Raw genomic sequence first — 21,702 nt, 5'->3', positions numbered from 1 at the left:
AACAATTATTTTCAAAAGAAAGATTCCCAGGCCCCTCTCCTGGAGATTCTGATTTGATAAGTCTAGGCCGGGGCCAGGTAATCTCTTTTTTTAATAAGCAGGGAAGTTGGAAACTTCTGATTTGGACTGATAAAAGACCTCCGGGGGTCCAAGAGCTACCGAGTCTGGCACCAGGAAGCCAAGAGCGGGTCCAGCGTAGGTCTCTTTGTCTAGGTTGTTAAGTAGACGTGAAGCACAGGCCCCAGGGAGCAGGACTGGATGACCCCTAGGCCCTCATGGCTCCTTGACTTTTTCATGCCATTAAAACCTCCTGATAACGTCTCTGCTTGACATTTAAGGTTATCCATGTTCTGGCCCATCCTGACCCTCTGAACTTTATGTCCCATCCCCCCCCCACCCCACTCCTGGTCCCCAAGTACATTCTCTACCGTACTCCCAGATGGCTCTACACTGTCCCTAGACCACAGTTTCTTTTTAATGAATGACTCTCTTTGTTGTCCAGACCGGGATGGGGTGGGGGGAGGCCAAGCCTCGAGGCTTTAAAGAACAGCTGTATCTCAGGGCTGAGCCTGTGTCATCCACAGACTCAAATGGTGGGTTCATGGTCCCAGCTGTTGCCGGCTTTAGGGAGCCCCACAGCTGTTACCAGGAGATGGACTCAGAGAGAGCAGGGAAATAGAATCCTGTGAAAATAATTGTGCTTATGTGTACGTACATGATAGTCTCCCTTCTCGCAGCTCAAAACGTCCTAAAGGAGCAATGTCATGATTCCTTGCAGGAAGACTGGGTTTGGCGAGTACAGGTGAGAAAGCCAGCAGAGAGGAGGTAAGTGTCTTAAACTAGCCTTTCCTGCACATTCTTGCAAATGGAAAGCAGAGTGTTTGAGGGCTGCACAAGCTTTTTAATTATCAGCATTTGTGATAAGCCCTGCAGAAAAATGTTCTTGGCAGAGCTGGGGGCCCCTAAGAGTGTCTAAGGAACAGACAATGGGATTGGGGATAAATGTCTTGCTCCCCTCCCCTTCCATGCCTTCCCCACAATACCAGCTGTCACCGTCTTCTGGATCTTAGCATCTTTTTTGATGCTGAAGGGATTGTGCCTGTAGATGAGCCCTTACGCTGTGTTCTCTTTTGATACCCTTATCACCCATCTTACTTGTCTCTTTCCTATTCCTTCCCCACATTCCCCTTTCCCCCCAGTCTGGACTTGCCCTTCTTACTCTCCTGGGAAGACAGGCGGCTCTTCCCATTGCTCTTCGTTGGCTAGTGTCGGTTTTTTGCCTACGGTGAGTGGTTCCACCCCACTGCCTATCCAAAACCCACGTGTTCTTTCTGGTCCCCTCGGACTACCAGCCAACACCTTGGTGGCCTCTGTTGCACGTAGAGCGGGTGCTATGCCAGCCAACCACAGGGAGGAGTGAACAGATCTGTGGCCCCCAGATGCATTTTTCTTCTTTTCTTCTTCTTTTCTTTTCTGGCTCCAGCGCCCTACATCCCTCTCTGATCTGTAGCACTCCTTCTCTAAGTGGGAGCCCAAAACCACCTCACTCAAAATCTACGCGGGTGGGACCCAACAATTTGTTTTTATAACAATTCTTCAGATGAATCATCTTAAGAAGGCTGGATTTGGGAACAATTGGTGTAGCACTTGGCAATCCCCAAGGTTACTTACCTGGCACCTGATCCAGCACATGAAGTCCCACAGTGTTTCCCTTGTTGACGCTTGTCGGTCTCATTTGTCCCACCGTCTCTCATTTCTGCCAGAGTGCAGCACTGGGCGCTCTCTTTGAGCTGTGTGCAATCACTCAGTGCCATTCTTACTGGGCTGGAAGAGCAGCTACCTCCTTCAAAGGGTCACCCAGCTAGCTTTGTTCTCACAAACTCGCTTCCAGATGGCTTAATGCATTCAACTTGCAACACTCATTTCCCGAGTACTCTCTCTACGATGTACTAGAAACCTCACTACATTTTGGAGACAAGGTCCCTGTACCAGGGTGCTCACTTTCTAGAACACACGTCCACAGTGCGATAGAGGTCAGGAATAGGCTTCAGGGTGTCAAATACAGCACACAACAATGATCGTGTATGTGTCCGTGTGTACTAACTGGTAAGGAGATCTATAGATTTCATAAAGTGTTAAAAGTTTTGCATAACACAAAAAGGCCTAAGAGCTACCTGATGGATGGATAACAATAATGAGTACTTTCTAAGTAGAGAAAATGTCATCACTGGCAAGCCAGCAAAATGATGCCAAGTTGGGATTTTTAGTAACCTTGTCATCAGCAGGTCCATTATTTACTCCAAAATGGGTGATATCAAGATGCAGAAAAGTTTCCTTTGGTGTCAAGTTCAAAGGGGTCCCTCGAGGCACAACTAAATGCCACAGTCTCTCCTCCTGATAGTTATGTGTGGGTATATCGCATTTCTGAGGAAAATGAGGTTAGCATGGATGATGGTCAAGAAACATGTTTTGGCAGAAATAGGTTGCAAGTTATACCTTAAAAGCAGTTTGGGGTTGGGCCCGGGCATGCTGGCTAAGATCTGAAGCTGTTGGATGAGCATCATCTCCTACCCCTGCTGTTCTGAACACTGGGACCTCCAGCTACGTGGTTGTTGGGGAATCATTCAGAAAAGAGCTTTCTTAGGAGCAGCCCAATCCGCACCAGAATCTATCCCTGGGGGCTCGGGAGGGGAGATTTCTGCTTCTGGACAGGAATTTACCTCTGTCATGAGGTTGGGTTTTATCTGAAAAGAGCAGAAAGGATGCCTCAGACTCCCAATCTGCCCCCCAGCTCAGCACAATCCGGAGTCTTTGACAAGGAACTACAGTGGGGGAAGGGAAGAGGCATTCCCTCTACGGACTGGAGGTGGGATGCGGAGCGGAGGTGGGGAAGCTGCGGCTTGAGCTTTGAACGTGATCTCTCAACCTCAACAGGAAGACTCAGCACCAAGCAACAACTTTCTTATGGCTCCCAGTTTGGCACTTCTAAGGCCCCCTCTCTGGGGGTGGGAGATGGATTTTCCAAGGAGGACGGGAACTTGCAGAACCTTCTGACCTGTCACAGACAGCCTCAGAATGTTTGGGGAGAGCCCGCCGACCTTGTTTTTCAGGGTCAAAATCCTACCTGGGTTGTTGGTGAATGCCAGATGATTTTAGGTTACAGGCTTGACCTCAAAATGACTGCATGCATCACTTCGTTCTGCCGTTGACTCTTTGCTCTTCAGGAACAAATTTCCTAGGCCGGTCACCTCGACGGGGGTCTTACTCGTGCTCTTCTTCACCGCCCCCTCCCCCCCCCCGCCCCGCCGCCCCGCCGCCCCGCCGCCCACTGTCAGAAAGGAAAGGTCTGTGTTACCTGCCGTGCCTGAGCTCAGATCCTGGCCCCGCCAGGGACTAGTTAAGAACCTTAAGTCAATTAGTTCTCTAAGCCAGGACTCATCTGTAACATGAGGGTAATAATTAATTCTACCTCACTGGGTTGTAGGAAAGATTAAATCCGACAAAGCACCTAGCACATAGAGGTGTTAATTAATTTGTTTCTCTCGACTTTTGCTTTTTTTTTTTTTTGAGTATAGTTGACACACAGTGTTACATTAGTTTCAGGTGTACAACTCAGTGGTTTGACAAGTTTATACATTACGCTATGTTCGCCATAAGCATAGTTCCCATCTGTCCACTTGTAATAGAACAAATATGTGATATTCTAATCAATCTGGTGCCAGCTACTCTGCACAAGCCATTCTCTGAACCCCCGGGGTCCCAGCTGGTGTGTAGGATCCCCTCCAGCTGCAAAAAATGTACGGGCCTGAGATTCTGTGTTTGTCTCCAACAGGCTTCTTGGGGCCAGAGAGAGAAGCTGTGGTCGGCAAATCTGATGGGGCTGCAGACGACAGGGCCAACCCGAGGCTTGCAGCTGTTGCGTGGCCAGGATCTGTGCGAAAGAGGAGTCGAAGCAAAGGGACAACTCCAAGCCCGAGAAGGGCCGCAAAGGAAAAGGCAGCTGCCGGTTTGTCCCGAGTAAATCAAATGGTGACATTTATTGGGCTATTTCCAGAGTAACACCAGCAAAACTGGAATGCAGAATAATCTTTTCTGAGAAGGATCTTAGCTAAGCAGCCTGCGAGAACCAGCCTTGTCTCCTGGAATCCTTGCCTGGCTTAATGAAAAGGTCATAGGTTGGGACAAACAGACCTGGGTTTTCATTCTGTCTCTACCACTTCTCAGTGACTCGAGGCAGCTTGTTGAATGTCTCCGAGCCTCATGTTCCTCCTCCCTTAACAACAACAACACAAGGTAAATAAATCATAAATGAAGCTTGCAGGGGGATGGTGGGGGTTAGGAATTAAGAAAAGTACTTGATAGACAGGTGCTACTCAAAAAGTAGGAAGTATATGACCATGAACACACCACACCAGTGCACCAGGGTCCCCTGGACCTGGGACCATCATTTCTTAGATTTGTACCCGGTACAATGCAGAGGATCGGGTGGGGGAGGAAGAGGCAGGCAAGGGTGGGGGGGGGGGGGGGCTGGGTGGAGGAGAGAAAGGAGATCAAAAGGCCTATAAATATCTGTCAAACTTTAAAATGCAAATCCCTTGCCTGTGGCCCTGTTGGGACCAAATCTTCCATTATCACCTTTCTGGGAAGAGCTCCAGGGGGAAAAAAGGTTAAGTGTCATCTTCCCTTTCATGGAGGGATTTGGTTTGGTTTGGTGTGATTTTGTGGCCAAGTCTGGATATGGGATAAATGTTTTCATTCAACCCAGACCTGGAAGCCTGAGCAGCAAGTTAAGACACAATTGCATAGGGGGTTCTTTGTGGATAGACCATGAATTCCTCAAGAAAACTGTCTCACCCTTACTGTAGCCCCTGCAACTTACATGATACTTGGCATAGAGTAACTGCTTGTTGGATGGATGGATGGATGGATGGATGGATGGATGGATGGATGGATGTTTATTCTGAGCATGGAAAGTCATCTTCGCTAGTTGATGACCTAGTTCTCAAGGATCCCCTTGCTCTACCCTTCACTGGGAGCCATGATTGGAGGTGGGGGAATCCCGCCACAGGGGAACCGCGGCCCTCTGATAAACTCTTGCATGGTCTCTCTTGCAGCCAGGGTTCTGTGCCGCCCCACACCTGCGTGTATATGATACTCCAGAGCAGCTTGGCCCTACCACTTACCCCAAAGAGGTGACCTCATCCTATGAGCCCACACTGTGGGTAACTGATTTTTGAAGAAAGCATAGAATTCCAGGTGAATTCCACAAAAAGGAACTTCAAGGGCAAGAAAGCCAATAATTACCTAACACTCCACTGTGTGTCAGGTCCACCTTCCGCTCAGCCCCCAACCACAAGTCGGAAGCACGGAGCGTTACTTCCTTTCCTCCTTTCCTTTTTTCCCTTGCTGGCCCTGTTTTCTTGTTAAATTGTACTTGTATGTAATGGGTGAGTGGTTTTTTTTTTTTTTTTTTTTTTTTTTTTTTCCAAAAAGGCTCTAACAAATGTCCCCAGTCTGGGTTGACCTAAAACACATGTCATTGTTTAGACTCTATCCTGGATAAACTCACCAATGCTGGTCTTATCCAAGGACCCCATAGTCTTCTTCTCCCCTTCTCTAAATTGCATCATGCAAGCCTCCTACCATGCATTCACCTCTAGAAAGCCTCTGAGGACAGCCCAGATCCTCACTGACCACTCACTTCTGCATTCTGATGCCCTCAGACACCATTCCCTTCACCCAGAACTCGGTGGTATTATTTGATATCTCAAGAGCACATGAGTTTGTTATTACAACTAAATTAGAAACATCTCGAAGGGAGGGACCAAATATTATTCCTGTGCTCTCTGCAACATGCCTAGCCTAGTACTAAGTCCATCTTAAGAATTCAATTAAAAATGGTAGCATGTTGGTGGTCAAAGCATGGGCTTTGGCTTCAGGCGGATTTGGATTCAGAGGTTAACTTCATCCATTCATTCATTCAACAAGGGTGTATTAGATGTGTGCTACATGTTAGGCACTATTGAAAGCTCTGGGAATATAACAAAGAACAAAATGAAGTTCCTTCTCTTGTGTTGCTATTCTAGTGATAAGAGCCAAATGAACAACAACAACAACAAAATCTAGCGATTTGTGAAGAAAATAAGGTAGAGTAAAAGGCAAGTATGAAGGAGAGTGTGTCCAAGCAGTGGAGGAAACTACTTAGATAGGGTGCTCACAAAAATACTAGCTGAAGGGTGATAAGGAGCTTACTTACCCAGAGATCTGTGAGAAGTCCAGGTGGAGGGAACAGCAAGTTCAAGAGCCAGAGTTTGACATGTTTAAGGAAATGAAAGAAAGCCAGCACCACTGGAGCAGGGTGAGCAATGAGGGGGAAGAGGTTGGAGATAAAGTTAGGGAGATAGGCAGGGGTCAGCCATGGTGGACCTTATAGGCTCGTCAGGGACTTTGGAATTTATGCAGAGCATGACGGGAAGTTTTTACATGGGTGTGGGTTGGGGGGCTGTTAGGACGTGATTTGCAATTTCAATAGATTTATCTGGCTCACGTGTGTGCTGTGAAGGACTCGAGTGCACTGAAGTAAGGAGATCAGATTTGAAAGTGCTTTTGGTGGTTCATGCAAGGGCTGCCGGTACCCCCCCTTTGGAGGTACAACACAACTGGGAGGAGATGTATGTCCTGTGCGACCGCAGGTGTGTTGCTTTACTTCCTTCAGTTGCTTTTCAAGATTAGTAAAACGTGTATTTATCTGATTAGGACAAGGCCTGGCCCATTGTAGGCACTGCGCAAAGGTGGTTAAAGTCAGAAGTGCTTGCCAAAAAAGAGATGCTCTTAACTGGCACTCCACAGTGAACTTGCCGATGACCCGTCTTGAGGACCTTTGGCCCTGGTGCTTAGAGCTTTGAAGGAAGGGCACGAAAGCCCTGGGAGATTCAGTGTCCTGCAGTCCCTCACATCCTACTCCGTCTCCACACACCCAAATCCCCCAATCTCCCCAAGGCTTGACTTTGATAGTTATTTCTTAATTCTCAAAATTAAAATAACTTTCGGGGTTGCTTCTTGAATATCCACAATACTGCTTTTCTGGGACTCTGAACTACTCTGATTTAATTGCCCGTTTTCTATAAATCAAATCAGTACGGGTCATTGCATCTCACTGATGGATGGTTTCTTGAAAAGTGCCACAGCCTTAGATAATTGCGGAGTAGCTAGAAGCCTAATTCTTACCAAAGAATCTTTGGAGATAGACTAGCTCTGGGCTCCAATCCTGCTTCTGCTGCCTACTAGATGCTGACCTCGGATATGTTCTTCAGCTTCTCTTAGCTTCATGTGTAAGTAGGGGATAAAAGTGCCTGCCTTTCGGAGTGTTTGTGGGACATATATGAGGAATTTGAAGACTTAGTAAAGTGGATGGACATAATAGTAAACACGCAATCTCTGTCATTTCTCTTCTACCAAGATTCACTAATGTTTTGCACAAGAGACTTTTTTTTTTTAAGATTTTATTTATTTGAGAGAGAGAGAGGGAGCATGAGCAGGGAGGAGGGACTGAGGGAGAGGGAGAAGCAGACTCCTCACTGAGCTGGGAGCCCAACACAGAGCTCCATCCCAGGACCCCAAGATCACGACCTGAGCTAAAGGCTAACGCTTAAACAACTGAGCCACCCAGGCACCCCTTGCATAAGAGACTTTTGAAACTGAAAGAAAAAAAACAAAAAGCTTTTGTAACTGTGTGAACCTACTCAAACTCTTTAGTGCCCAGTATACTCTGTCTATCTTGTCTTCCTACATAAACTAGAGATAATTACCATTTCAAAAAATCATACAGGTTATAATGGAACACATTTTAAAGACATCACTTGTGGTCCATCAATGGATTTTGTATGCCAAAATCAGTAATGCGAACTTTGTACATTAATATATGTCTTTGAAGAGGCCATTCATCCCCAATATGTAAATGAGTGTGAAGAAAGGAGGAAGTATCATTCTCTCACCATGAGAAGGAGAAACAAGCAAGCAGCTAGTCTCTTCGGAACTAGCACAATTACTCAGACCACTGCCTCCGAGGCTAAAGAGGGTCCTTTGGTCTGTTTCACAGGATGTAGACCTGGTTGTACCGAGTCCTTTGACACCTCCCATAGAACTATCCCAGCTGTGAAGTCGTGGGGGCTTCACAGGGCCTGGACCGGAGACGCCTGTGTTTGGACAACCTGTAAAATAAGTCTTCTGGGATCTGGCGTCTGCAGAGAGAGAGCTCTCTCAGTTTAGTAGAGATGTAAATGATTTTAGCAATAATGATCACATTGGAGCAGTTACTGCAACTGGGATTACCTGAAAACAAAACAAAACAAAAAGGGAAAGGGTGTGAAGTCTACCTTCCCATGGACATTGAATAAATCACCCATTCTCATTTCCAGATTCAAAGGGGAGACAGCCCTTCCCAACTTCACTCATAGCTGTTGAGCGGTGGATGAAGAGATCGAAGTCATGATGAGGCAAACACTATAGAATTCTTTCACTAGGGCTCTGATCAAAGAATTCTAACTACACAGGCAGTTTTTGCCATTTGGGGAGGTCGACATTTACCTTTTCAGGGCTTGGCACAGAATAATGCTGAGGAAGCTCAGATACTTAATCTCTATCAAAGAAGTTCTGCTTTGGTGCTTACAAGAACTCTCCCAAACATTAGCAAAATATTCAAAGTCAGGCTGCTCACATAAGGGTCAGCCTACTTTGCTGATTACCCTCCCCTCTGCTGCCAAACAGGCAATTTATTGAATTTCTCTGGCCTGGAGATAAAGAAGCCAGCCATTCTGACCCTCATCAGGAAGGATTGCACTTTTTTGGACTCTTACTGGGGCTGACTCTGCAGCGTGTCAGTTTAAAGGCAATGTGGCAAGTCCTTGTAAGAGACTGATGCAAGCTGTTAGCTGAGCCTGATAAAAGCTTTTCCTGGCAAAGAAGGTGATAAACATTGGTGGGTTAATCTGCAGATGAAAGGAGGTTGCCTTCAGTGATATTATTTATACTGTTTTACCCCAAGTGCTACCAGCGCAATAGAATCAGTCAGCTGTTGGTTCAGCCTCTCCGCCTTCAGAAGGCAAGGCATCTCACCATGGCATCTTAAAATGACTAAGGGGCGCCAGGGATCAAGTTGATGAAGGGAAGCATCCAAACAAATTTGATCTTTCTCCATGGAGAATGGAAGAACTAAGACCCTGAATTCACCACCAGGCAATCCACACCCATTCCCTGAAGCTTCGTGTACCAGCTCCTCTGCCAGGTGCTACAGATCCAGAAGGACAAGATGCTCGTGGCTGGTGCCAGAGACAAAAATGCAAATGAACCAACACAAAATTATATACAGGTAATAATTTAGAAGTCTGTTGGAAATAGGAGGGAGCCATAGAAGCTATATAAACCTTTCTAGAGAAGAACATATTCACAGCGAGTCTTGATGGGTAAATGAGAGTTGATGAAGCAGAGTCAAACTTGGCACAAGTTCCAAGGAATACAAAAATAAATAAGATTTGATCCCTGAAAGAGTTCTCAGTCTTATCTTAGAAAAAGATAGATACAGGGGTGCCTGGGTGGCTCAGTCATTAAGCGTCTGCCTTCGGCTCAGGTCATGATCCCGGGGTCCTGGGATCGAGCCCCGCATTGGGCTCCCTGCTCCGCGGGAAGCCTGCTTCTCCCTCTCCATTCCCCCTGCTTGTGTTCCCTGTCTCCCTGTCTCTCTCTCTCTAATAAATAAATAAAATCTTTTTAAAAATTTTTTTAAAAAAAGAGGTCACGGGGCGCCTGGGTGGCTCAGTCGTTAAGCGTCTGCCTTCGGCTGAGGTCGTGATCCCAGGGTCCTGGGATCGAGCCCCGCATCAGGCTCCCTGCTCCACAGGAAGCCTGCTTCTCCCTCTCCCGCTCCCGTCGCTTGTGTTCCCTCTCTCGCTGTGTCTCTCACTGTCAAAAAAATAAATAAAATCTTAAAAAAATGAAAAGAAAAAGAAAAGGATAGATACAGTTATAAAGAAGAATATGTTGCCTCCTGCCTAGAAGGCACCCAACTAATATTTGTTGAATGAAGGAATGAAATGTGATAAATACTCTCATGGAGGAAACCCCAGTTTCTCTGGGAGCACAAATAGAGCAACTAATTCTGTCTGGAATTAGAAGTTATGACATTTGAATTGGTCCTTGATAGATGAAGAGGAGTTGTCTAGCTAATAAGGAAGGAGCAGGGACTTGGGGCAGTGAGCCACTCATGAGCAAAGACATAAACATCTGTTCAAGGAATAACAAGTGGTCTTAGATGGCTAGAGCCCAAGGTTTATGGCTGGGAATGTCTAAGCTGAAGCTGGAGAGATGGGTTGGGGCCAGATTGCCCCAGCCTTGTGAGTCATGCTGGAGTTCTGAGACCATATTTTGCAAGGACCGTGCAGCCATGCTTGGCACAGTGAGGACGGGGGGAGGATCATTCACACACTACTGTGCTAAGTACCGTTCCAGGATCTGTGAACAGAAAGAACTCGGCCCCTGCCCTCATCAAGTTTGTGTTCTGGTTTGGAAAAGACACAATGAAACATAATGTCAGGTACTGCTGAGTATAAAGGGGAGTGATTTTAGATGAGGTCAGGAAAAGCTGTCGGAGCTGACCTTTGAGTAAAGAACTGAATGAAGTAGGGAAACATAGGGCATTTCCTTCACTAAGGAATTGGGAGACCTGAGTTCTAGTCCCAGCTGAAGCTTTTTCCAGCTGGCGGGTTTGGGAAAATTATTTTAAACTCCATAGACTTCCAGCCCGCTGTTAGATACAGAAAGGCATAGGAGGCCTTCACAAAGTAGGTCCTCAGTAAATATGTTAAGTGGCTGATCAATATTAATTACCAATTATATCTGAACAAACACATTATTCTTTTTCCAATATTATAAACTTAGCTCAAAGGCCATACCTTTTAGGATCCCTTTTTTGATGATGCTAACCTGGAGATAGAGCTTCCTTTTTCTGAAAACACCTCTCCCACCCTCACACTGCTCCCTAGTAGAATGTTATGGTGTCCACATTTTTTTTTTTTTACCCAAAGAGCAGTGTTGGGCTACATTCAGCTTAAATCCAAATCTGAAAGTTTGTTCTCCTTCCAAATGACGGTAGCTGACACAGACACCATTAACGGAGTGCCTATAATATGTCGATGGTGGCAGTCACTTTACCTTTATTAAACCAACTTTATAGAATACCATTTACCACTGTGTCTCCAGGACCCAGCATAGTGCTTATCACATAATAGATGTAACATAAATATTTGGATCAATGAGTCTCAAAAAAGTCAGGAAATGTTCCCGAGTTCACATAGAAAATCTGCAATAGAAAAGAATTTGAAAATAGGCATGTCCAAGAACATGACCCATGTTACCCACACACACAATAAGTAGAGTCCTCCTTATTATGAAATCTGGAAGGAAACCCCAAACCTTAAGACTGATCACACAAAGCCCAGAGTAGTTAGGACAGAACAGGTCCTTTGTTTGAAGCCAACAGGGAGAAACAAATTCTGGGATTCTGGTAGCTTAGAGGCAGATCTTTGAAAGACTATTTTGGAGTAAAGCAAGGCCTCAATGAAGTGACGAGCAAGTACATAAGTGGCAACTTTATGATAAAAGTCTGTATTACAAGTGACATCATAGACCAAATCAGCAAGGAACAGAAACAACATAGGAGGCTTTAAAAAAAAAAAAAAAAAAGGTATAATCTGGACAATGAAAGAAGAGAAATCCTTCAGGAGGAGAAACTGAAAATTGACATTACAGTTCATCTATTCATGCCTATATTCAATATGGGGCAAAATGAACCCAGATCGGTCACTCCCAGCTCATTTTGTTTCCATCTCATAAAATCCCAAGTTAAATGCCTGGAGTGAACAAATCAAGATAAGCAGATCCCTGGAGAAATGTGGTTTTGTTTCTGAGGAATGTTTTAATAAGGATTGCTTTTGCTTCTAAATTTTCAAAATACTGCAATATAGCCCTTACAGAGTTGTTGAGAGGATTAAAAAGCTTGTGAAAAGCCTAGTTTGCACATTGAAGGCACTCAAGAAATGTTCCTTTTCCCTCTTGCCCAGCAATTTTAAATTCAGCATCTTCCTCCTCCTCTGCGACCAGGTTGGGTGGACCTTTGGTACTTTGTGTGAATGGATGAGCTCACATATTACATGTGGCTTATGTGGTCAGAATCCTTTAGCATCCTGGTCAGGTCCTTTGCTACATTTTGTCCTATTTATTTCGCCCTTTGCCCTAAGATACCTTAGCTCGCTTTCTGCTCCAGATTCCTCATCTGGCTTATGTGGTCAGAATCCTTTAGCATCCTGGTCAGGTTCTTTGCTACATTTTGTCCTATTTATTTCGCCCTTTGCCCTAAGATACCTTAGCTCGCTTTCTGCTCCAGATTCCTTATCACCTCTTCTCCATCCTTGGCCATTTCTTTGCCTGCATAGTGATTTGTTCCCTGGAGACCGGAGTTCTGAGTAAGACTCCACAGTTGAAATGGATTGTTCACTATTCCATAAGCATGACAAATCTCATCCTTTACTCCGTGTCATTACTTCAAGCTATTCCCTCATCCACTGAAATGTCCTCTGTTCACAATGCTGCTCCAATCCTGCCACTCAAATTTCTGCCTATACTTCAAAGCCCAGTCAACTCTCATCTTTGCTAAAAAAAAAAAAATCCTCCCTCCTCTGAAGGACTCATGTAGTATCGATTGCCCGTTCCCTTCGTTTAACAATTCTGTGCTAGCCAATATAATTTATTCCTGTATGTAAATATGCCACATTTCCCTACCTTGCTCTAGATTGTCAATTCCTTGAGTAAAAGTTGGGTTTTACACCACTTTGTATTTCCTGGCAGTTCTTGGCATTTGATGTGTATAATACTTATTCAGTTGACCATCAATAAATATCTCTGGCGTTAATCAATGTGCACTATCCAAATGACTTCACTTGGAACCAGGAACCAGTTACAACAAGGCTTGGAACTACATCAAAGGTTAAATGTGTCAGGCACCTCAGAGCCTCTACCATCTTATTACCATACTCTTATCCCCAGGGATGTCAAGAATGGGTTAAATAAGCAGACCTATAGATTAGGAGGCAAGTTTTAGCTAAAGATCTGTATCTGAGTCAGAAGCACATACATAGTGGAAAATATCTAGACTGTATAGAGAGTAAGAGAAGAGAGAGAACTGGGATACCAGTATTTAAGAAGAATGAATATTTAAGCCTATGAGTTTAAAAATTATAACCAAGGGGCGCCTGGGTAGCTCAGTCGTTAAGCGTCTGCCTTTGGCTCTGGTCATGATCCCAGGGTCCTGGGATGGAGCCCCAAGCCCAGTGAATCCAACTGGGCCTCTTGCTCAGCGGGGACCCTGCTTCTCCCTCTGCCTACCGTTCCCCGTTTGTGCTCTCTCTGACAAATAAATAAAATCTTAAAAATAAATAAGAAATAAAAAAATAAAATTATAGCCAAGGAGGGACTACATAAACCAAAAGGCAGCGTTGATATGGCAAACAAGAGAATAGGAACTTCAAGAAAGAGGGAAGTTCAATAGTCTCAAATTCTGCAGAAAGGTAAATTTAAGACTACAGTAATTAGCTTTAGTAACATGGAAGCCAAATTGGTGATTTTAACAGGAAAATATAAGCAATGAACAAAGATAAACTACCTGATTTCAAGATTTACTCTAAAGCTACAGTAAACGAGACAATGTGATATTGGAATGATAGATCAGTAGAAAGAAGAGAGCTGAGCAATAGACCTACACTTACAAGGTCGATTGACTTTCAACAAGGGAGCCAGGGGAATTCAATGAGGGAAAAGATATATTTTTGTAACAAATTGTGGTGGCACAACTGGTTATCTGTATGGGAAAAATGTTCCTCAATCATTACCTCATATCATATGCAAAAATTAACTTGAAATGAATCACAGACCAAAATATAAGAGGTAAAAAACGTTAAACTTGTAGAAGAAAACAGGAAAATTAGTTGGGACACTGGGCTAGACAAAGATATCTTAAATAGGCCACTGGAAACAGAAATTAATAAAATAAACATCAAAATTTAAAACATTTTACTCTTTGAAACACATAGTTAAAATGAAAAGATAAGCCAGATTCAGACAAAAGATTTGCAAAACACATCAAACAAGGGGCTTATAGCCGGAAAAAATAAAGAACACTTATGATTTAATAACAAGAAGACAAACAACCCAATTAAAAATTGGCCAGAAAAAACTGGAATTTCACAAGAGAAGATAGATGAATGGCCAATATGTACGTAAGATTCGTCATGTCACCAGTTTTCAGGAAAATGCAAACAAAGCCACAAGGAGATATCACTATGCACCTACTAGAATGGCTAAAATGAAAAAGATTGACAATATTAAGTTTTGGTGATGATGTAGAGTGATTGGAACCCCCACATAATGCTGGTGGGAACACAAAATGATTCTGTGCACTTGGAAAAGAGTGTGGCAGTGTGTTAAAAAATTAAACAAATGCTGACTGTATGAACCAGCAACTTCACCCCTAGATGTTTATCCAAGTATTCGTGGTTATATTTTCATAATAACAAAATGTAAAAACAATCTTATATTTCATCAACTGATGAAGAAAGAATTGCAGTATATTAATACTATGTCATGCTATTCTGCAATGAAAAGGAACAGAGTATTAATATACACAACATAGGTCCTAAAAACATGTGGCAGGTAGAAAGTCATATACAAAGACTCCATACTGAATGATCCCATTTATAGAAATTCTAGAAAAGGCAAAACATCGGGAAAAAAGCATATCAGTTGTTGTTTGGGATCAAGGTAATCTGAGAGGGTTAATTGTAAAGGAACATAAGGAAACTTGAGGGTGATGAGACTTTTCTTTATCTTGATTATGGTAGAAGTTATACAACTGTATACAATTACGGGAATTCATCAAACTTTACACTTACAATGAGTGGATTTTATCATATGTAAACTACTTCAATAAAGAAAAAAAGTCAGGTTAAAAAGGAATTGAGTCCTTAGCTGTATTTCTGAGGACATAATCAGGATAATTAGCACAGGGTGTGGGATCAGGTGAGCAATCCAAAATAAAACCAATTACTCCAGAGTAAAATTTCACCCTTATCTCCTTCAATATGTAGTACCGGGTTGTGCAACTATAAACTCAGAACTTAGAGTTGTACACACAACTGTGCAGTGAGGTCCAATTAAGGTCAAAATGTGGTTCCTTGAAAAATATTAAAAATGTACATTGTATGGGGGTGCCTGGGTGGCTCAGTTGGTTAAGCAACTGCCTTCAGCTCAGGTCATGATCCTGGAGTCCCGGGATCGAGTCCCGCATCGGGCTCCCTGCTGAGCAGGGAGTCTGCTTCTCCCTCTGACCCTCCCCCCTCTCATGTACTCTCTCTATCTCATTCTCTCTCTCAAATAAATAAATAAACTATTTAAAAAAATGTACATTGTATGGGCATATGGGGCACCTGGCTGGCTCAGTCAGAGGGGCATGTGACTCTTGATCTTGGGGTTGTGAGTTCAAGCCCCTGGGGTGTGGAGATTAAATAAATAAAACTTCAAGAAAAATGTACATTGTAGGAGCATTTAAAATTGAGACTACTGAACTATGTGGGTTCTAGCTCAAACTTGAAACTGTGGTTATTTTACTAAAGAAGTGCCATCGGGTTTTTCTAATGTCAGGTCTTCGAAGCAAATGTATTCTTTTCATATGTACAGTTAATTCACATCGTTTATAATTATTCTAAGCTATTAAAGGACATTTGGGGGACTCTTAAGAGGAAGCTTATACCAGAATCAAATGTGTTTAAGAGACACTCATATGATTTAGTTCACATATTTCACATTCCGTAGTTTAGATGGCATTCGAGAATTGAAAATGCTTCAACAGTCAAAATCAAACATGACATTCACATCCATTACATAGCGCAGGGGGTCTGTGCAAAGACACACATGCAGTGACACTGGAGTCATTAAAGAGTAAAACAGACCATATTTATTGATATGGAGTAATTTCTTAGATACATTAATATATTGGTACAGAACACCTCTGGAAGGATCTACAAGAAATTAGACACTGTGCTTGCCTCTAGATGCAAGAATTATGGTCTGGTTATTAGAACAGAAAGGAGACTGACTTTTTCGTTCTCTATTTTTTTGTACCAGTTCACCTTTTTTACTAACCACATGAAAATCCCACCTTAAAAAATAAATAACACTTACTTAAGAACAGCCACTGATTTAAACATAGATATATATATCTGTTATCTATATCTATATCATCTATATCTACATATCCGTTCAATTAGGAGAGGTGGGATCCTGGAGAGGAGAGGACTGACTGCATTTATTTAGGATTCCCCTTGCCTAAGCATTCATGTGTAGTAAGTGCTCTACAAACATGACATTTTTCTAAGTTAAACTTGATTCACAGCATTTTAGCTTTTAGTGAAATGTTGAAAAACCAAAATTATAACTTCAGAAAAAGCACAAAAATTCGAAAGTATTCCAAATTTGAATTTAATTTTAAAACATGGCATAATATAATAAATACTAGATTAACAAACCAAAGTTTCATATCCAATCTTGGGAAAAATCTCTTCACTACTCTGGACTTGTTTTCTATAAAACAATAAAATAATAATGGCAGTGCATACGTGGGAGGAGGTTGGTGTATAAATATTTTAGATATTAAGGAGTTTGGACAGGTGAAATTCTCTACAACTTCTTTTTGGTTTTAAAAGTTTTATTGTGATATAATTCACATACCATAGAACTTACCTATTTAAATCGCACAATTCAATGGTTTTAGTAAATTGGAGTTTTGCAACTATCATCACAATCAACTTGAGAACAGTTTCCTTATCCACCCACTCCTCCCCAAAAAACATCCCATTAGCAGTTATTTTCCCTTCTCCCTCCTTAACCTCCCCTCCTCTGCCCCAACTCCCATAGTCCTTGGTAACAATGAGTCTACTTTCTGCTTCTATATAGATTTATTTGGAACTTTTTACATAAATTCAATCATATATGTAATCTTTTCCAATGGCCTCTCACTTAGCATGCTTTCAAGCTTCATCATATTGTAACAGGGATCAGTAGTGCCTTTTCTTTTTATTGCCAATATTCCATTGTACTGATATACCACATTTTGCTTATTCATTCATCAGTTGATAGACATTTGGACTGTTTCCACTTTTGAGCTATGGATATTTGTGTAATTAAAAGTTTTTGGGTGGATATATATCTTCATTTCTCTTGGGTGTATTTCTGGCAGTGGATCTGCTGGATCATATGGTAACTATGTTTAACCATTTGAGGAATCACCTGACTTTTTCCAAAATGGCTGCCTCATTTTACATTCCTACCAGTAGGTCATTTCTGGTAGGAATGTAAATTTCTCCATACCCTCACCAACACTTGTCTTTATGATTCTGTCTGGCTGTCCTGTTGGGTGTAAAGTGGTATCTCATTGTGATTTTGATTTGTATTTTTCCGATAAATAATGAATTTTAGTTTCTTCATGCGCTTATTGGCCATTTGTACATCTTCTATGGAAAAATGTTTATTCAGATTTATTGTCTTTTTATTATTGAGTTGTAAGAGCTTTTTAGATATGTGTCTCTAGTCACAAGTCCTTTATCACATTCACAATTTGAAAATATTTTTTTACTCTTTTATGGTTTTCTCTTCATTTTAATAGTATCCTCTGAAACACAAAAGTTGTTGGTTTTGATGGAGTACAAGCTAAACTTTCGGTGTCTTATCTAAGAAATATTTGCTTAATCCAAATTCACAAAGATTTATGTCCATGTTTTAAGAGTTTATAGTTTGCAACCAGATCTTTGATCCATTTTGAGTTAATTCTGCATATTGTTATGAGGTAGCGCTCAAAATTCATACTTTTGCATATGGATATCCTGTAATGCCAGTAGAATTCGCTGAAAGAATACTGTTTCCCCACTGAGTTGTGTTGGCACTCTGGTTGAAAATCAATTGAACATAAATGTTAGAGCATATATCTGGACCCTCAATTCTATCCCTTTGATCTGTATGTCTACACTGATGCTGCTACAACACCTTCTTCGTCACTGAAACCTTATAGTAAGTTTCAAAATCAGAATCAGGAGAGCCAAGTCCTTCCTTTTTTTTTTTAAAAAGATTGTTTTGCCTATTCTGTGTCCCTTACATTTCCATATGGATTTTAGAATCAGCTTGTCCATTTGCGCAAAGAAATCAGCTGAAACTGATGGAGACAGCCTTGACTCTATAAACTAGTTTGGGAAATATCTTAGTATCAAGTCGTCTGATCCATGAACATGGGATGTCTTTCCATTTATTTAGGTTTTTTTCTTTCAACGATATTTTGTAGTTTTCAGTGTATATTTTGTACTTCTTTTGTTAAATTCATTCCCAAGTATTTTATCCTTTTTGATGCTATTGTAAACAGAATTTTCTTAAGTTCATTTAGGGTTACTCACTGCAGATGTATAGAAATATAACTCATGTTTGTATATTGATCTTCTGTCCTGCAACCTTGCTGAACTCATTTATTAGTTCTAATAGTTTCTAGTGGGTTTGTTAGAATTTTGTATATAAAGATCTTGTCATCTGCAAATAGCAACAGCTTTACTTTTTACTTTCCAAACTGGTTACTGCTAGACTTTTTGAATGTTAACGCACAATTTAATATTTAGAGTTACTGAAGTCAATATAGGACAAAATCATTTTTAAAAAAGGAAAGGAAAAAAGTGCTATAAAAAAAAAAACACAGAAAAGCCAATAAACTAGGAGGCAAGAAATCTGGTTCCCACACCATTAGTTTGTTGTGTGATCCTGAGCAAATTTCTAAGTCTTTTCTCATTATACATTCTGTTTTGCAAATCTTTTTCCAATTGGCATAACTGTGAACTCGGGGTTATGTAAGAAGTAGCTTTCCTCAGTTTTTTCAGCCATTACAACCATAATTTTTACTAATTATACTGAGCATCTTCTCCTTTTCATTTTTGCCCCTCACAAAGAGAATAAGGTTACCAACACTGGAAGAGCACACTAAATGTATCTTCATATTGAGAGAAAGTAAAACTCTCAGGAAAGGCAACACAGAAGACACCGAGGGAGTGTAGGTAATTACAAAGAGTTATCTTCATGGGAACAAACTGAAATATAAATGAAAACTTCAGAGGTTTGTGGAAGAAATGGACAAAAGTGAGCAAATGGATGAAGCATTTACTCTAGTACTGTACTAATATTTCAAAACTTTAAAATCAATAAAGACATAAACAATGTCAAAAGTATGTTTTTAAAATATACTTTAAGTTTTCACAAGGATCATCTTTTAAAACCAAAGTTTTAGACATTTTTTATTACAATTTTAATTAAAATGGAAAATGTCTCATGATACACAGAACCACATTACATTTTTATGCCACATGTAGAGATTCTGCCTCTGCTAGTGCTGATGGTACTAAAATCTAAGTTATAAATATTTTTAATTCCATTTCAAGAGTTTTGGAACCTCAGTTTTAATCTTTGACATAAAGGAAGAGGACTATCCAAAGAAGTACCAGAGTCACCTTTGTCTTTATGACACTGTAGAAAACTCAGAGAACCTTTAGCTGCATCTGGGAAACAGTATTCTTCATTTCCACCTGTTTTATAAGCCTGGACACACTGTTCAGTTTCTTTCATATATATTTTAGGGTTATTCAACTTGTTGGCATTATCTTTCTTGAATTGGGCTGGGTTACGCTTCTGGGAACTATGCTTCATTTTCTGAGTTGTGTTTTTAGCTTTCTCAAACACTGGGACACTTTCTTCATCAGAGGAATGTCTGTCAAGGCAAACGCTCTTCTTCGTTACACTTTTCTGAGTGGTTAGCACATCAACTTTTCTACTATGATCTAAAGCAGTATTTGGTGGTCCAGCTCTAACACTGAAGGTCTTTACTATTGGATTGTTGACAGAATAAGATTTAGAAGTATTCATTTTATAGTTTTCTCGAAATAGCTGGTCTCCTTTTAGAACTTTAGATTTTCTAGATTCATTTTGCAAATAAATACCTAGAAGATCATTTGAGAGATGTGATGGACAATTAGAACCACTGTTAGTAATACAAGATTCTTTTATGGTAAGTAGGGACAAAGTTTTCAGGTCAACATTTGGCCGTGCATTATCCTGAGGATATGATGATTTTATACGTATTCGTTCCTTTAAAGGCAAATCCTGAAGATGTAAATGAGTAATACCAAAAAGTAGATTCTCTTCAGGATTAGTCTTTTGAAGATCCCGATCCAACACTTTATTAATGTTTGTGGTGCACCATTCTGATTCACATGATAATTCTTCTGAGAAATGTTTAAAATTTTCAGGGATGGCTGTTTCAAGTTCTGATTTTAAACCATGAGAGGAAGTGTTCCTTGGAATAGCTGGAGAATTACTAAAAGAAGTACCTTCCCAGTCAATGGTGCTTAATTGTAGATCAGCAATCGCTGATACGTTATGGGATGAGGTACTAGGTTGACTAGATTCTGGAATCAGAGACTTACTGACAGCTTTAACTTGCTGCATAGCCAAAGGTCTTGGAGAAGACACCAAGTGCTCTTGTGTATTCAAACAGAGAGTATCTTCAGGTAAAATTAAGCTATTCAATGATGCAGAAATAGATTTCTGGGGTAATGCACAATCAGGGGTAATTTCCAAATGTAACTTGGAATTCTGCTTAGAAAAGACTTCACATGTGGGGTTTAAAGTCATCTGTGACTGGAAGCTCATCGTATCATCTGATTCTGGCCAATTGCTTTCTTTAGACTTAATTTTCATGCCTAAAAAGAAAAAAAAATACAATACTCTTAAAATCTATCTTATTTTCCTTAACTTGAGTAAGTAAATAAAGAGTTCAGACCAGAAATCTTCTGCATGAGTAATTATTATTTTTGTCTTTTTTGTCTCAGTGCATTCCTAGAAACTGTGTTATAAATAATCATAACAACATAATTCTTAATAAAATATTATAAAATATTTTCTTTTGGAAACAATGTTATAATTGAATTTGTTTTCCTCATCAAGTTCTAGGAAATAAAGAAAATGTGTTTATAATCCAAAACACGTTATGCATACTAGTTGCTCAACAAGTAATAGTACGATTACTATTAACTCTTGGTTAAGTTAGCACACACAGAGCAGAATGGTTTACTCGTGGCTTTAAAAAAGAAGTGTATCAAGACAAAGAAGCAAGAGTAAAATCCTAACTCTTGATTTTACAGAACTTTCAGCAAAATTTAGACAAGCTAGATTCAAATAGAATAGGTAACTTCTATAACATTTGTGTGTGGCATAAATAGCTATCAAATGTGATACTTACTTTTTTGTTTCTTCCCTTTCAGTTCTAAGTTTTGCTTTTGATAAACAGCAACAATCTCAGGATAAGCCGCTTCAAACAATGATTCTTCTTCTATTGTTTGTAGAACCAATTCTCCATGTTTATCTTCCAGAGCATAATGTTCTAAAAGATTAAAAATACAGTAGACACAGCCTTAGTTGCATATTTGTAAATTTCAATTTTCCTAGGTAAGAAACTTACCTGGTAAGTTTACCAGTAAACGAAATCATGTGCAAATTGATAATTCATCACAATTCTTG

The 21,702-nt window shown here is 41.0% G+C and overlaps 2 protein-coding genes across 2 annotated transcripts in view; one reads left to right on the top strand and one right to left on the bottom strand.

Annotated features, from left to right (window-relative positions):
• The first annotated feature begins 3,897 nt into the window (after positions 1-3,897).
• The window catches only part of SMC6 (structural maintenance of chromosomes 6), a 119,839-nt gene continuing 102,034 nt past the window's right edge, over positions 3,898-21,702 (top strand). The window contains exon 1 of the mRNA XM_073897014.1: positions 3,898-4,293. The gene's annotated coding sequence lies outside the window, so the exon portion shown is untranslated. The remainder of the gene's footprint in view (positions 4,294-21,702) is intronic.
• The window catches only part of GEN1 (GEN1 Holliday junction 5' flap endonuclease), a 28,175-nt gene continuing 25,829 nt past the window's right edge, over positions 19,357-21,702 (bottom strand). The window contains exons 13-14 of the mRNA XM_025867775.2: positions 21,425-21,565; positions 19,357-20,885 (exon numbers count right to left, since the gene is read on the bottom strand). Of these exons, the coding sequence (XP_025723560.1) occupies positions 19,564-20,885; positions 21,425-21,565 (1,463 nt within the window). The 3' untranslated portion in view covers positions 19,357-19,563. The remainder of the gene's footprint in view (positions 20,886-21,424; positions 21,566-21,702) is intronic.

Source organism: Callorhinus ursinus, unplaced genomic scaffold (genome assembly GCF_003265705.2).
Source record: "Callorhinus ursinus isolate GAN/ISIS: 27379988/994484 unplaced genomic scaffold, GSC_fseal_2.0 scaffold10, whole genome shotgun sequence".
NCBI lineage: Eukaryota > Metazoa > Chordata > Mammalia > Carnivora > Otariidae > Callorhinus > Callorhinus ursinus.
The sequence above is the reverse complement of the archived record's forward strand: the minus strand, read 5'-3'. Positions and strand labels throughout refer to the sequence as shown.